General features: G+C 51.7%; 1 protein-coding gene across 1 annotated transcript in view; it reads left to right on the forward strand.

The window, feature by feature from the left end:
• The first annotated feature begins 6,485 nt into the window (after positions 1-6,485).
• The window catches only part of Vwa5b1 (von Willebrand factor A domain containing 5B1), a 51,773-nt gene continuing 42,618 nt past the window's right edge, over positions 6,486-15,640 (forward strand). Inside the window, exons 1-6 of the mRNA XM_050152496.1 lie at positions 6,486-6,624; positions 8,729-8,872; positions 10,374-10,644; positions 13,169-13,314; positions 14,136-14,267; positions 14,796-14,920. Coding sequence (XP_050008453.1) covers positions 6,486-6,624; positions 8,729-8,872; positions 10,374-10,644; positions 13,169-13,314; positions 14,136-14,267; positions 14,796-14,920 — 957 coding nt within the window. The remainder of the gene's footprint in view (positions 6,625-8,728; positions 8,873-10,373; positions 10,645-13,168; positions 13,315-14,135; positions 14,268-14,795; positions 14,921-15,640) is intronic.

Here is a 15,640-nt window from a genome sequence, read left to right on the forward strand (position 1 = left end):
AGAAAGATACGAATCGGGGAGGGGACAGGAGAATAGGCTTTGCATGATGGATGGGGCTTTGAAAAACAGAGAAGGTGGCAGCCATTATCCCAGAAAAAAAGTTCCAGGATGACAACCAGAGTGTTTGAGCCTCCGTAAGATCAGAGTGTAGGAGGGAGGTTGATATACAGGACTTGGCTGGAGGTGACACTGGTCAGAGGTGAGGGCCCACGGGGAAAGCCCTGAAGAAGATGCAAGGAATTTGGCTTTGCCCCACTGGACAAAGGCAATGGAAATCAATTAAGGAGAAACGGAGGCATGTGTGCATGTGTGTTTATGGCGATAAAAAAAACAGACTGGGCTGAAGGAGCACTTGGGATGTTACCGGGGTGGTCCAGAGGACAGCAATGAAGCAACAGGACTAGGTAGATGTGGGGACAAGAGAACACTCAGGGAGACCCCCCAAGGCTTAGAAGAAAGCTTAGTGCAGAAAGCAGCACGTCCCCACGGTGAAGCATGCGGACTCCACAGTCCTGCCGCTAGGGCTCGTCTCCAAGCCTCACCACTACCCAGCTGTGGGATCTTGAACAAGTCCTCTCACCTCCCTGAACCTCGGTGTTTTGTCTATAAAAGAGAGATAGAAAGGGGCCAGTAAGGTGTCCCAGAAAGTAAAAGATGCTTCCGGTCAAAGCAGACCACCCGAGTCTGATTCCTGGCGCCCGCATGGTGGGAGGAGAGAACCGACAACCCGCAGCCGTTCCCTGACTTCCACAGGCATGCTGTGTCATGCACACGCACAGTAAATAAAACGCAAGAGATTTTAACAAAAGGTAGGAAGAGTAGCTGCCTCTCATGCGCGTTGCCAAATTACAGGTTCATGGCACTCGGAGTGGGATTCATCCGTTCGCGGAGCATCTGCAGTGGGCGACGCTGTTCTCTCGGTAACAGATACAACAGCAAACAAGCTCAAACACAAGCCCACCCTCGTAGGCTCATACTCTAGAAGAGCGCGGGGACACGTTAGACAAGATAAACAGAATACACATTGGAACAGGTGTGTGTGGCAAGGAAGAGACTCAGCAGGGGAGTCTGGGAAGCTGTGGGTAATACCACAGAGCAGTCGCCAGTAGGGTCTGAAGCTGAGGCTTCAGTGGAGATAGAGACAAAGCAAGAAAAGAGCAAAGGATGCTGGGTCAAGAGAAAAATGCAGGAGCAGATGCCTTGTCCCCAGAGATGCTAATGGAGCCAGGATGGTAGCAGGGCTGGAAAGGGAGGCCCTGAGGCAGGGGCCAGGGAATGTGTGATTGGCAATAGAAAGAGGCCAACAAGCCAACAAGCACTGGGGCTCCCTCAGAGAGATTTTTTTCCAGGACATGGGGTGTTCTCATAACAGTAAGGGGGACCAAGCAAGGCATCCATCTGACCCTGCCACTGAGATACCAACCCAATCAGCAGAGAGTACAGGTTAGGTTCATCCTAACTCAGGATGCAGAGTCCCAGGAGTTGAATGGGATACAAGGAGTGGTGGCTGTAGTGGCATTATGGGAGACTCAGGGAGATGGGCCGTGGCCAGGAGCTGGTCCAGGCACCTAGAATGGTCACTCACCCTCTCTATGAAACTGTGGATTGTTACAAGAGAATTGGGCCTTGTTGTGGGAGGAAAGGAAGGTTTAGGGACTCAGTGTCACACATAGGAATGGAACCTAATGACTTCAGCCTACTCCTCTCCCTCAGAAGAACCAACAGCTGGCTTGCTATTGGGATTGAGGATGCGTTAATAATGAATACTTCCTCATTGCCTTATCAGTGCAAGGCTGGTTCAAGGGGCTCGGGATATGGCCATGAGAAAACCAGGCTCTGTCTCTGCCCCGTGGAGAGGAAGCAGGTGCTGAACGACAGCCAGAATAAACAGCTATTTCTGATGTGCGTGCAAGACTGCTACAGAAAGCACAAAGAGGAAGTCAAGCGAGTCCTGGAGGAAAAGGCTGAGGGAAGGGGTTGCCAGGTTAAATGAAACATCAGTATGTGCCTGCCTTAGCAAAGGCCCGAAAGGGGAGCGAGCCATGCAAACATCCAGGAGAAGACTATTTCTAGGTGTGAGGACATCCGTGTGAAAGACCTCAGACAGAAGAGCTGGAGAGACGAAACCATGGGGGTAGGGGGAGGGTGGTTCACAAGGAAATCCAGTTCACAGGGCCTTAAGATCCATGGAGCACATCAGGGGGTTTTTATTCTGGCAGTCACATGACTGTGTCCTTACCTTCAAAGGGTGGTTGTGACTGCTTCTCTGAGAATAGGGAACCATGGGGTGGAAGCTCATGAATGGGTCAGATTCTAGGTGTGCAGTCTTGCTGTCTGTCCCTTGTGCTACTATCTATAGCCACACCCTGCCTTGTCCCCACCACAGAAAGCCAGCACCAAGTGTCCTATAATGTCCTTGCAGCAGCTGATAGTCACTCATTCATTTTTACATTATAAATATTTATTGAGCCAGGCATAAATACAAATAGCGTCCCGAGCAGGCAGAAGGCCATCATTTGAGCTTCGGCATTTCTAAGCCACCAGAGGCCACCTTTGATGCCCTAGAAGGCCACAGGGAATTCATTACAGGTACCACATTCAGTATGAGATCCAGGGGAAACTGGTCTCGCACCCCATGCCCTTCCCATCATTCCATCTGCTCCTCAGGGAACATGAAACCTCAAACAAAAGATCACTCCGAACACCCCTTCTCTAAACCTTCCTGCCTGCCTTCCTCAGCCTCTCTTAAAAGTTTTGTGTGTTTTGAGACAGGATCTCACGAGCTCTAGCTGGCCTGGAAGTTTCTGTGTAGGTCAGGCTGGCCTTGAACTCACAGAAACCAGGAGTTCTCACGTGAAGCAGGCTTTCTCCTTTTCATTTGGTTTCGGACTCAGGCTTGAAAAATGTTGCCGCCCACTTTTAGGGTGGGTCTTCCCCCACCTAAAATTAACCTAACCAAGATAAATCAACTATCGACCCTGATGTACTGAACCTCCAGCTGGTACTAGATCCCATCTTCAGGACAGACCAGGGTCTCACACATAGCTCTGGAGATGGGTGGGTTTGCCACTGCCTCTCAGGATTCCCTAGAGCCTGCTGCTCACTGGAGGCCCGGGCTGGGAATGGAGCCAGGAGAAAGGACACCCAACATATTTGCTCTCCAACAACCTCAGGGTCCTACCAAAAGACCATCAGACACGGCAGCCATTGTGTCGGCACGTCCTTCAGCCGCCACCAAACTCACATCTAGGACCAAACACGTCTCTCGCCAGGCCTCAGGGTCCTGTCGGCACAAGATTAACACCTTATCAGTTCCGCAAAGAGTAAATGAGACAATATATGTGTTTGGCTCATTGTCATCGCCTAATAAATTCTCGCTGTCATTTGCGGTGTCTTCTTAACTCCCCAGTTTCATCTGTTACAAGATTATAAACTCTCTGAGATAAAGCCGTCTCTTATCTTCGTCTCCTCAGAGCTATAGAGGATCTGAAACACAGTAGAGACTTATCAATGCTGGCAAACGTGTGTGAATAAGGGCCCTTGGGGTTGAAAGTCTACCTCTCCCGGGTTTTCAAGCTTTTGTACGTGTATATACTGTTTAGCACCCGACATAGTCTGTTCCTCCTTTTTCTCACCTGTCTTTCTCCTCCTGGTCCCCATTGTCCTCCACTAACAATTTTGCTTCCGCTTTCACGATACATGCATGAGCATACACGCAAACATGTATGTGATTGTGTGTATCAACATGAAATCTGGGAACCACAAGGGAAAGACAACCTGGGATCTGTCTTTCTGCAGCTGACTCGGTTGCTGTAATGTGATTATCCCTGGCTGCATGCATTTCCCTGCAAATGGCGACTCATTCTTCCTGAGGAATCTAAGATATCCCATGATCCTCATTTTCTATGTGACTGCTATTCTGACGGGTGGCATGTGCTCTCGGCACGGTTTTGACTTGCATTCCTCTGGTAGCTAGTGAAGTGGAATATTTTTTAAACGCTTTGGTCATCTGCATTTCACCTGTTGAGAACTGCTCGTTCCCTTAAGTCATTTATCAATTGGCTCGTTTTATTTCTTGTTTAGTTTTGAGTTCCGTGCGCAGTCTATATGCTAACCCTCTTTATGAGATGGATGAAGAATTTCTCCCATTCTGTTGACCAACCCTTCATGTAACTGTTTCCTTTGCCGTACAGAAGCTTTTAAATCTCACGGGTCCCATTTGTCAATCATTGGCCTTACTGTGGGTCAGCATCAAGAGGGTCTTTTTAGAGCCAGTCTGGCCTAGGTTACAGAACCTCCCATCCATATGCACTCTCTGGGTGTGAGGCATGGAATGGGAACAGTGGGCTGGACAAGATGCCTGTGCCACACTCTACCCCAGAATGGTACCAAGGCTCAAGTCCAAGTCCACAGCACATCTGGTTTCCCCCATCAACATTCTGGACAGTAGAGAAACTGTGGGAGAAGGAAGAGAGAGGACCACAGATAGCGTGGGATGCGGCTCACTCAGGAAATGAAGTCTGTCATCCTTGCTTGCTTCCTGCAAGAGGCGGGCCTCTACTCTGGCCACCAAGACAGACAACAGAGCACGGGAGCCAGCAGTGTGCTCCCAGCTCTCTGCCCCCTTCCGTTATCAGCCAGCCTGTCAGGAGATAAGGCCAGCAGAGCTGTCTGGGCTCCAGTCACAAGAGAGAAGATAATTAAAAAGATGACGCTGGCCAGGCCGTGGAGGGGGCGGGGTGGGGGGACACCTGAGAATCTCACTGGAGACATCAATAGGACCGAAACTGGAAGCACAACCTTCCCAGAGAAGGGGCAGAGTACTCAGCACTTAGCAAGTAGTGCCATCAGATGGAAAAAGGTCACCAGTCGCGCTTTGCCTGGCTCAGACAGAGAGAGGAAACCCAGAAAGACCCCCACTTACACCTTAGCTCCCCACCATTCAGAAGCATCTGCCTTTGTGGGAGGTCCTCAGAGACTCATTAGGTCTCCATTCACAGTCCTGAAGATTCAGCTCCAGGAAGATCTAGATGGTAAAAGGATGAAGCAATTTGTTATTCTTTCCACTCAGTTGGCACCAAGAGGTCAGAGGAGAACCAATTAGGTCCTACCCACATCTCCTATAGAGAACAGTTACAAAATAACCTCGCAGGACTAAAGATGCTCAGATGAGCTGGTAGAAATATGACAGCAGAGAGGAGATGGGGTGGGAGAGAGGGATGAAGGATGCTGGGCAGAGATAGTCTGCCCTCGACCATTCTGGAGGAGGAGGGGGAGAAGGAGGAGGACGAGGACAAGGACGAGGACGAGGACGAGGACGAGGACAAGGAGGAGGAGGAGGAGGAGGAGGAGGAGGAGGAGAAAGCTCCTCCATCAAAAGCAGGAGTGGGGCCATATTTGCAGGCAGCATGGCAACACAGAGGCAAGAAGAGGAAGCTGCTGAGCCCCTAGTGTTTGAACTGCATTGCTAAGGGGTGGGGCTTAGGTGAAGAATGGGCCCTGAATCAGTTTGCATTCAAAGGGCTCTGGTGGCCATTGGTAGGTAAAAGAGAGTGACCGGGATGATGGGAACATGCTCACTTTGTGTGCTGGAATGGGCCTGCTGACCACTGGCTTCAGCCAGAAAGAGTATATTCTATGCTGGGAAGAGATAAAGTCCAGGTGGAGGTGGCACCTTGGGATCTGTGTGCTGGTGACAGAGAAGGAAAGCCATGGATAGAGTCAAGGGCTTTTCCTGAGAGAAGTCCCAGCCCTAGCCATGGGTCAGGTATGGGGAATGGCAAGAAAGACCCATCTGGAAGGATGGCAACTGTCCTGATTTTGGTGATTTTTACCGCCCCCCTTTTTTGTTTTTTCAAGACAGGGTTTCTCTGTGGCTTTGGAGCCTGTCCTAGAACTAGCTCTTGTAGACCAGGCTGGCCTCAAACTCACAGAGATCTGCCTGCCTCTGCCTCCCAAGTGCTGGGAATTAAAGGTGTGCGCCACCACCGCCCAGCTGACTTTTAACCCTTAACAAGCCATGTGTTGGCTGCCGCGAGTTGGTTTTCTGCAGCCAGAGGAAGGGACCTGGAGAACTGCTGGAGTCAATACCTTCATTTCACAGAGAAAATGTGATGCTCAGAGATCAGGAGCCATAGGGATGGGGTGAGACGTGAGCCCCTCATCCCTACCCACGTACAAATGGGGGGGGGGGGTAAGTAAGTCCAAACTGTTTGGTTGGTCACTTCCACACTGGCCCTAGTTCTGGGTGCCATCGGGTTTGTTTTTTTTTTTTTTTAGCTTTTCTACCTGTGCCGTGTGACGTCAGTGACCAAGTCCCCTGCTCTCGGGATGCTCACTAACTCTGAAGTCCCCAAGATAAGCAAAGACCATGAGGCTGCAGTTTTTAGGGCACTCAAATGAGATTAGGCTTGGAGGGTTATGGGCCTCTCCTCGGTACCCAACTGCCCTGTCTCCTGCAGGCCCTGAGCTGAGGAGCCAACAGAATGCCTGGCTTGCTGAACCGTGCCACGGGGGCAAACCTGCCTCTCACCGTGTCTGATGTCACCTCCTATGTCAGCGGCTATGCCCTGGGGCTCACGGCCTCCCTCACCTACGGCAACCTGGAGGCTCAACCCTTCCAAGGTAACCCCGGCGGCGTGGATTTCCTGGAACCACCTCCTCCATATTGAGCCCTTGTCCTGTCACTCACTAGCTGGCTTGTACTGGGCTCCTTCCTCTGCACAGTGGGATTTCCGGGACGGCCCCACGGGTTTGAAGTGAAGGAGAACAGAAAGCAGGAAGAGCTAAGAGTTGGGTTCCGGGAGGAGGAATTGCTGAAGTAGCAGTACCTGACGAGCAGCCGCATGGGCGGACATGTGGGTAGGACCTATCAAGGGGGAGCAGTCTAGGTAGAGGACAGGGGCTGGCTATCTCACACCTCTCCTTCCCCCAAGCCCTTGACTCTATCCATGGCTTTCCTTCTCTGTCACCAGCACACAGATCCCAAGGTGCCACCTCCACCTGGACTTTATCTCTTCCCAGCATAGAATATACTCTTCCTGGCTGAAGCCAGTGGTCAGCAGGCCCATTCCAGCACACAAAGTGAGCGTGTTCCCATCATCCCGGTCACTCTCTTTTACCTACCAATGGCCACCAGACTTTGGCCAGGGGTTAACTGCGGGCAGGATTCTCTCCCTTAACCCCTTTTGTGTTTGCTTGTTTATTTGATTAGTTGGTTGGGGCTTTTGTTGTTGTTGTTGTATTTATGTTTTTTAGACAGAGTATTGCTGTATAGCTCTGGCTAAACTGGTACTCACTATGTCATCCTAGATGACCGCATACCCTCCGCAATCCTCCTGCCTCAGCTGCTAAGTGCTGGTATGGCAGGCAGGTGCCACCACATTCGACCTGGACCACCTTCTTCTTCGGGGTGATGGAGTCTCCTAATGGCTAACCCATTCTCCCAGGCCCTGTGTCCAAACTCTGTCACCGCCCCAGTGCTGCTCTGGGGGCCAGCACTACCCGAAAGGAACCTACATGGGAACTTTCTTCTCGGGGATATGGGCTGGACAAATGGCCTTGCTCCTCGGTTCAAGGGAGCCTAGAGCTGGAGACTGAAAACAGGCTTACCTAGGGACCCTCGAGACACTGATGAACAGCTGTGAGATTGACCAGCTTTCCTCTTGCAGGAGGGACAAGTGTCCCATTTTATAGATAAGGAAACTGAGGCTCTGAAGGACAGCAAGTCAGGGTTTGTGGAGTCCTCACCACGGTCTCAGCACTGTGCTGTCTCCATGTCAGAGGAAAGGAATTGAGGTCTTCAAGCTCAGCATCATTTAAAGCTGACCAGAAATGCAGGCTCTCAGGCTCTGCCCCCACAGGGATTCAAATCCAAACACCAACAACCTCCAGACAACTCGCATATTCCTCACGCCAAAGTTCAGCTCTAAAACAATGGCCAGGCATGTGGATGCTAACTGGTAACCCAGCTACTCCAGAGGCTGGGGCAAAAGGATTGAAATGTCAGGGTCTAGCTGGGCTATGCAGCAAGTTCAAAGCTAGCATGGATAACTCAGTGAGACCCTGCCCCAAAATAAGAAGTAACAAGAGGCTGGGACTGTCACTCAGCGGTAGATCACTTGCTTAGCTTGTGAAAGGCCCTGGGTTCAATACCTAGAACGTCAGGAGAAGTAAGGACATAAGAATGTGTGACACCTACTGTGTGGTGCATGCCTTAATGCAGGCACCTTGAGGCTTTGCTGTAGGTGGGGACACTACACTTAGAGATGAGTGTCCTGCCCAATGTAACAGGGTTAGGAAACATGAAAGGCCTGGATCTGAACCTTTCTCTAGCTCTTCCACAGCCCCACCTACTGATGGCCAGCGGCAAGCCAGTGATCGTGAACCAAATTCACCACCCAGTCATATACCGCTAGGCCTAGACACAGCCTACACGACAGCCCAGGCTTTTATTTCGCTTGGAAACCAGGCTCTCTGGCCCCTGAAGCTCAGACATCCAAGGGTAAAAGCTGGCAGGTGTTGGACATGTTCACTTCTTGACGCTGCCTCCTCACGCTGCCCCCACATGCCTGGTTCCAGCCCCGGTCGGCTATGTCCCCTCGAGGGCCAGTGAGTACAGTCCACAGATCCAAGTACAGCCCTGGCAGATTCCAGGCTGACCCCCTCTGGGAGCTGGACATGTAGGATGGGGCTGAGCAACCCGTGACGCTGGCCCTCACTCCGCCAGGTCTGTTCGTGTATCCGATGGATGAGCATACCACCGTGGTTGGTTTTGAGGCAGTCATTGCTGACCGAGTTGTCACCATACAAATCAAAGACAAAGCCAAGCTGGACAGAAGCCACTTGGATATCCAGTCTGCCACTGTCACAGGTAAGAAGTCCCCGCAGAGCGTGGTGAGGCTGTCCTGGGTGGAGGCCGCCCAAGCCAGAGCCTCGGGCGCATGGCAAGGCAGCATGGGATTGTCTTTATTTCCCTATTCAAGGTGCAATGAGGATCCAAAGAGGGCAGGTCCCCCCAGATCTTTCCTGCACAGAGACCGTGTGGAATGAGTCACACCAAGGGCTGGCTCCTAGCCTAATTTTCATGAGTAATGTGAGCTTAGATTAAAAAAAAAATCTTGTCTGAGGGACTGGGGAGATGGCTCAACAGTAAGAGAGCTTGCCGCACAGGTGTAAAAACCTGAGTTTGGATCCCCAGTATCCAAATAAAAATCTGGGTATGACTGTCCGTCCTTAGGACCCCCAGCACTGAATGGGGACAGGGGTCAGAGACACAGGCGGGAGTATCCCTGGTGTTTGCTGATGAACCAGCTTAGCCAAAAATCCTTAAACTCCAGGTTCAGTGAGAGACCCTGACTCAAACAAACAGTGGAAAGCAAAATGGAAGAAGGCACCCAGCACACCCTCTGGCCTTGATGTACTCACAGGTGTGTGCACCTGTATACAGATGTGCACGCATACTCGGCCACACGCATGCATGCCCACATACACAAGCACACACATCTGTTAAAATAAGTAATCAGAGCAACTCAGTGCTAAATCAATGCTTTCCAAGAACTTATGCTACCGTAAGTTCTGGCCGCATAGCTAGTGATTCCTGCTAGTGAGGAAGCTGAGGCTCAGAAAGACAGAAAGAGGAGGTGGCAGGTTCAAGGTCACACAGCATGTTAGTTAGTGACTTGGCCCATACCACGTACCACACATGTAAGCAAATCGGACCGTTGACTGTCAGAAGAAACTGAAGATGTCAACATGAGCATCCAGATGTAGACAGATTTTTAGAATCAGCACTCATGGATGGCACCTTCTGGGTGTGTGTGTGTGTGTGTGTGTGTGTGTGTATGTGTGTGTGGTGATCTTTTGTGACCTGGAGAAATTGCTAGAACGTTCCCAGGAATGGCCGTGATGGGACATCAAAAGTGCTTGTGCTTGGAAAGGTGCTGATGTTGTTAGAATAAAGGAGAGAGACTTGACTGGGGACTAGGGAGGCTCTCACGGTGGGGGAGGAGGTGATGGATGGGTGAGACTAGCCAGTGGGACTTTGAGCCTTTAGGATGAAAGCAAACACATGAGAAGAAGCAGGTGTGCGTCAGCTGGTGCCTGGGTGGGGTTTGTGGGGTGGGCACGTGATCCTCTGGTGGGTTCTCTTCGTGGTTCTGAGTCTCCTAATGGAAAGCCACAGCCTCCACTCAGACCCTGAGGGTGCAGAATCCAGCCAATGAGCTAATAATTGGCTGAGCAGCTTAGGCAAGCCGACCCTTAATGGTGGGCCTCAGTTTCCCCATAAGCAAAAAGGGAACTACCTCATAGCAAACTTAAGAGGGGGCTAGGGACAAAGTCTGCACAGCACCTGACGCCAACCTGGCACTTAGGGAACATTCCACACGATGGGGTTCCCATCGCCCCTCATTCCTGCACACCGGGAAAAGTGGCCTTGGATGAGGATCTGGAGCGGATTCTGTTCGTGGTCAACCTGGGGACCATTGCTCCCATGGAGAATGTAACCATCTTCATCAGCACCTCCTCGGAACTCCCCACGCTGCCCAGCGGGGCTGTGAGGGTCCTCCTGCCGGCTATCTGTGCCCCGACTGTGCCTCAGTTCTGCTCTCACAGCTCCGGCTCCTCCAGACAACAGGCTCAAGGGTAAGGAGGCCCTGCCCAGACCTGGACCTGATCGGGGGCAGCAGGAAGGAGACAGCGAGGGGCAGGGGAGGCATTTGGGCCCTCTTACTTTCAGAGTTCCAGAACAATCTACTGGAAATGCTCATTCTGGCACTGGCAGAAGTGCAAGGCTTTAGAATTTCCAGGGGTTACTTTTTAATGCACTTAAGAGGGATTTTTATGAGTATTTACTATATGATAAGCCCTAGGACTCAGTGTTAGAAATAAAGAAGGGATAAAACATGATCCATGCTGTTTAGAAACTTGGAGGGGTTGAGCAGTGGTGGCACACACCTTTAATCCTAGCACTTGGGAGACAGAGTTGGGTGGATCTCTGAGTTCAAGGCCAGCTTGATCTACAGAGTGAGTTCCAGGATATCCAGGACTACAGAGAGTTCTTGAAAAACAAAAACAAAGAAGGAAGGAAGGAAGGAAGGAAGGAAGGAAGGAAGGAAGGAAGGAAGGAAGGAAGGAAGGAAGGAAACTCAGAGGGAAGCCAGGCATGGTGCCATGACCCCTTTGATCCCAGCATGCAGGAGGCAGAGGCAGGCAGATGAATCTTTATGAGTTCGAGGCCAGCCTGGTCTACACTGTGAATTCCAGGACAGCCAGAACTACATAGTTAGACCCTGTCCCCAAGCAACAATTTGAAGGGAAGAGATCATTACTATCATGCAACAGCCGTGTGGCTTGAATGTACAACTAATTGTGTGAAAACTGTGGTTTGAGAGAAGCTCTTCGGGCTAAGGAGATGAAGAAAGGGTATCCAGAGGTCAGGCCAGGCTTCATAAAGACCCTGACAGTGAGGACAGGGCGGGGCCTAGGGAGGAGCTGACACAGGCAACAGGGAACAGCCTGTAAGGCTAGGAGAGCCCAGCAGACTCTGCATCTCCCCAATGCAGCAAAGAGCCATTAGTGAGTGCTTCCAGCTGGGCGAAAGGGGGTCCTTCTACAGTGTGGGAAGGGAGGGGGGTGCCATAGCCTGGGAGGTACCTGCTGAGACCACTGTCTATGAAAACAAGTGCTAACTGTGTGGGGGGGGTGGGGGGGATGCAAAGAGAAGAGGATGGTGTAGCTGCTGTCTTATATAGCAAACCAGGATTAAACAACAGCTATGATCTTCCTCCTCCTTTTCTCTTCCTCTGCCCTCTCCTCCTCCTTCTCCCACTTCTTCCTCTCCCTTCCTGCCACTTCCCCTCTCTACCCACCCCCTCCTCCTGAGCTGTTGGGGATGGAGCCCAGACCCTTACACTCGCTCTACGAATACTCTACTGCTCGGGAAGCTATGGAAATACATTCTAGAGGGGCAGGGAGTATACAGAGATCCTGAGGCTGCAGCAGGTTTGATTGGCTATTGTTGGGCTGAAAATGGCTACGGCGGAGTGTAAGAAGAGGCGTTGAGCTCACAGGGTGGTGGAACAGATCACGTAGATCTTGAAGATGCCAAGAGCAGGTGACAAAGCTGACCTGGGTGGGTACCATCAACCCCATGTGTCACTTTGCAAGTCCATGGGGCTACAGTGTGGGTTTGAAAGGCAGAATCTGACTGGAGCATTCTGGACTTTAGTAGAGCAGACACCCCTGGTGAGCTAGCCCCTCATTCCAGCTGGCAGAGTTGACAGTTATGCCCTTGAGACATCTGTATCAGCTCCCCATGAACCTCACGGCTGCCCAAAGCCAGCTGATGCAGCATTTGCCAGGCCATTGGGAAACAGTGGGGGGGGGGGGCTCCCGTTCACTGCCAGGAAAATGGGAATTAGAGTACAAGCCAGGAAAACCGTTTGACTATGATTAGCATCTGCCCTTTACCTGGGGACCCAAAGAAACACTCTTTATAAGGTCAAAAAGAGACCCAGCAAGGCTGTTAGTGGTGGGGTGGTATTTGTGAGCACAGGGAGGAAATGAGTGCTTGGCAATGGGTAGCCCTGTGTGGTATCCAGCCACCAGCAAGAACTTTGAGTGACAGCATGAGGACCAAGCTCAGAACAGACGGAGTGAAAGTGAGGGCATCACTGAGATGCATGACAGATCATGGGCACAAGGCCATGTGACGCAGCAAGTCATTTCATACCAGAACCAGGCAAATCTGGGCCAGGATTGCCAGCTCTGCCAAATCCTAACCAAGCCCATGGGTGAGTTGCTCTGTTTGCTGGGCCTCAGACCCTCGTGTAGGAAGTGTTGGGCTCTGATGTCCTCCTCCTGGGTTTGTGATGGGAATGATGAGGGTTGAGGCACTGGGAACCCATGTCTAGATCTTGGCCCATCCCAGGTACTCCCCAGTAATAGTTATGGCATCTCTCTGCATCCAGCCCCTCCCTGGAGTCAGGCTGAATGTGACGACAGAGGTCCTGGGATGGGAGGAGGTATTTGAGACTCACAGTCTTCTTATGCTGCCTTCCTCTGTCTGGGCTTCATCCTCCTCCCCCTCCTCTTCCTCCTCTTCCTCTTTCTCTCCTCACTTCATTTTCCTCCTCTCTCCTCCCTCCTCCTTCATACACCTTTCTAGCAAAGACCCACACTGCTATGGCATTCAGACTGTGGACTCCTGGAATGGGCTGTGTCTGGCCACCCTCCTGGATACAGAGGTGACCAACCCAATGGAATATGAATTCAACTTTCAACTGGAGATCCGTGGGCCATGTCTGCTTGCAGGTGAGAGGGCGCTTCCCAGGTCCAGAGAAACAAAGGAGATGGGGCTTCTGACCCAAAGCCTCCAGAGAGATTTGGGGGAGGGGGGACAAGAGGTCACAAAGACCACCTAACCCAGACAGAAGTCAAAACTGAACAACTCAGAACTGGATGCACAAGCTGTCCCAAGGTAAACTTCTCCCCAGGACGGCTTTCACGTTAACCCAGCCCAACCCTGCAACTTCCCCGGGGAAATATCTTTCAGAGAGTGGTAGGTAGCTTAACCTTCTCTAGAAGGCCATGGCTATAAAGCTGAGCTCTGGTTCCCTCCTGGGGAGTATTCAACTCCCCCCTGTATCCATGTTTCACCCTAGAGATTCAGGGGTGAATTCTGGTAGTGCAACATTATAAAATTCTCTGAAAAATCCCAACAAGAAACAAGGGCTGAGAACTAGGGTTAGATGGTTCCCTCCCAACCATCTTTGGTTTTAAAGGGCACAGGGCATCGTTTCTTATCAGTGAGTGTTGATTGCAATGCAAGGAGCTCTCAAAGAGCACCCACAAAAGTGCCCCACCCATGGAGCATTGAGCTCTTTCTGATTGCTTAGCAACATTTGTGGGTATACCCCATACCCCAAGAACAAGTTAGATCTTGTGGTCAGGAAGGAAGGACCACTGGGCACAATCTACACTGTGGGGAAGCTGAGGAGGGTATCCATGCTCACACACCAAGGTGTGTCCATGTTAGGGCCAGCCTGCCAATCATCTCCAGCCTAGGTCTCAATCTCCCTCTAAGCTCCTTTCTCTCTTGTCCCTCCCCTGTCCTGTCTGTCTGTTCCACTCAGGGGTGGAGAGTCCCACGCATGAAATCCGAGCAGACGCCGCCCCCTCTGCACACTCAGCCAAGAGCATCATCATCACCTTGGCCAACAAACATACCTTTGACCGGCCAGTGGAGATCCTTCTACACCCTAGTGGTATGGTACCCCAGGAGGGGCTCTGCTGCCTTCGTGGAAAACACCTAGTCAGGGCAAGAATTGGGATGGGTGGGAGATGGGAGAAGAGACCAAAGACTTGCTCCTAGGGAAGCCTGTCTCTATTCAGCAAATTCCCAGCCCCAGGGATCACCTGCCCTGGGGGGGGGGGCTTGAACCCCTATGCTTGCTGAGCAGAAGTTGCTCTGACACTTTGTAAACTCTTAGAGCCATTCTCTGCCCCCTTAAAAGCTCACAAAACATCTGTCCCTGGAAAGATGCCACAGGCATTTGGCTCAGCATCAGTCCATTTGACATAAGGGTAAACTGAGGCTCACGGAAAGAAGGTGGTACTAGGCTTCCTCTACTAAGGAGTCTTCCCCTGGCCCCTACTGCCTCACACACCCAGGGATGTCACCCTCTAGTCCAGTACCTACTCCCATCCCCCATGAAGAAATCACCCCTAGACGACAGCCCCTGCTGTGTCCCTCACACCCAGGCAAAGGCTGAGTGTTGATCTCATCTGTACAGAGCCCCACATGCCACACATCCTGGTGGAGAAAGGGGACATGACCCTGGAGGAGTTTGAGCAGCACTTGAAGGGGAAAGCGGATTTCATCCGGGGGATGAAGAAGGACAACAGTGCCGAGCGGAAGGTGAGCCACCGGTGGCAGAGCTGGGGCACCCTGGGGACTTGTCTCGCTGAACCCTTGGGGCCTCTAAGCCTGGAGTGGAGGGCATGACTCCCCTGAGGTCACACCCTAGGCTGGTGGCCATATTTGGACAAGAAGTGAGAGGTGTTTCCTTCTGGGGTCCCAGATACCTCAGGGAAGGTGGACGTGGACTTCCTGATGCAACCCACCCCATCCCATCTCCCTGACGGCTCAGCTTCTCCTAGTACCCTCCCCAGCATTCCTAAGCCTGGCAAGGCTTGCAGCTAAGTACAGATGCCATCTTGGCCTTATTTCTCCAGGCCACTGCGGCCCTATAGCCCCCTCTTCACCTCCAGGCCTCAGAATGCTAAATAGGTTCCTTATTCTTCCGTCATCTGGAGTCCTTACTATCTGCTACAAAATGGATGAAAGAGGGGCCAGGAAAAAATGTCCTTTTCCTCTGTCCTTCCCCAGCCCCGACAGTGAAAGGTAAAGAGGCACTGACTGCAGGAGGGCAGGGCAGAGGGTGAACCCACAGCCCCACGTTAAGCCCAGTGATCTCCCTTCCACACATGGTGCCCCCCACAGCACATATCCTGGATGTCAACATGAAGGCACATCTCTTTCCATGGGCACATTTGCTGATAAGCGGTCTGCAGCCCAGTGCCCAGTGTTACCTCTAGAGTTAGATCTGGGGTATCGGGGCTAGAGGACCAGCAACTC

The sequence above is a fragment of the Alexandromys fortis genome, unplaced genomic scaffold (genome assembly GCF_014885135.2).
Source record: "Alexandromys fortis isolate MF-2015 unplaced genomic scaffold, M_Fortis_MF-2015_v1.1 scaffold_26, whole genome shotgun sequence".
In the NCBI taxonomy this organism is placed as follows: Eukaryota; Metazoa; Chordata; class Mammalia; order Rodentia; family Cricetidae; genus Alexandromys; species Alexandromys fortis.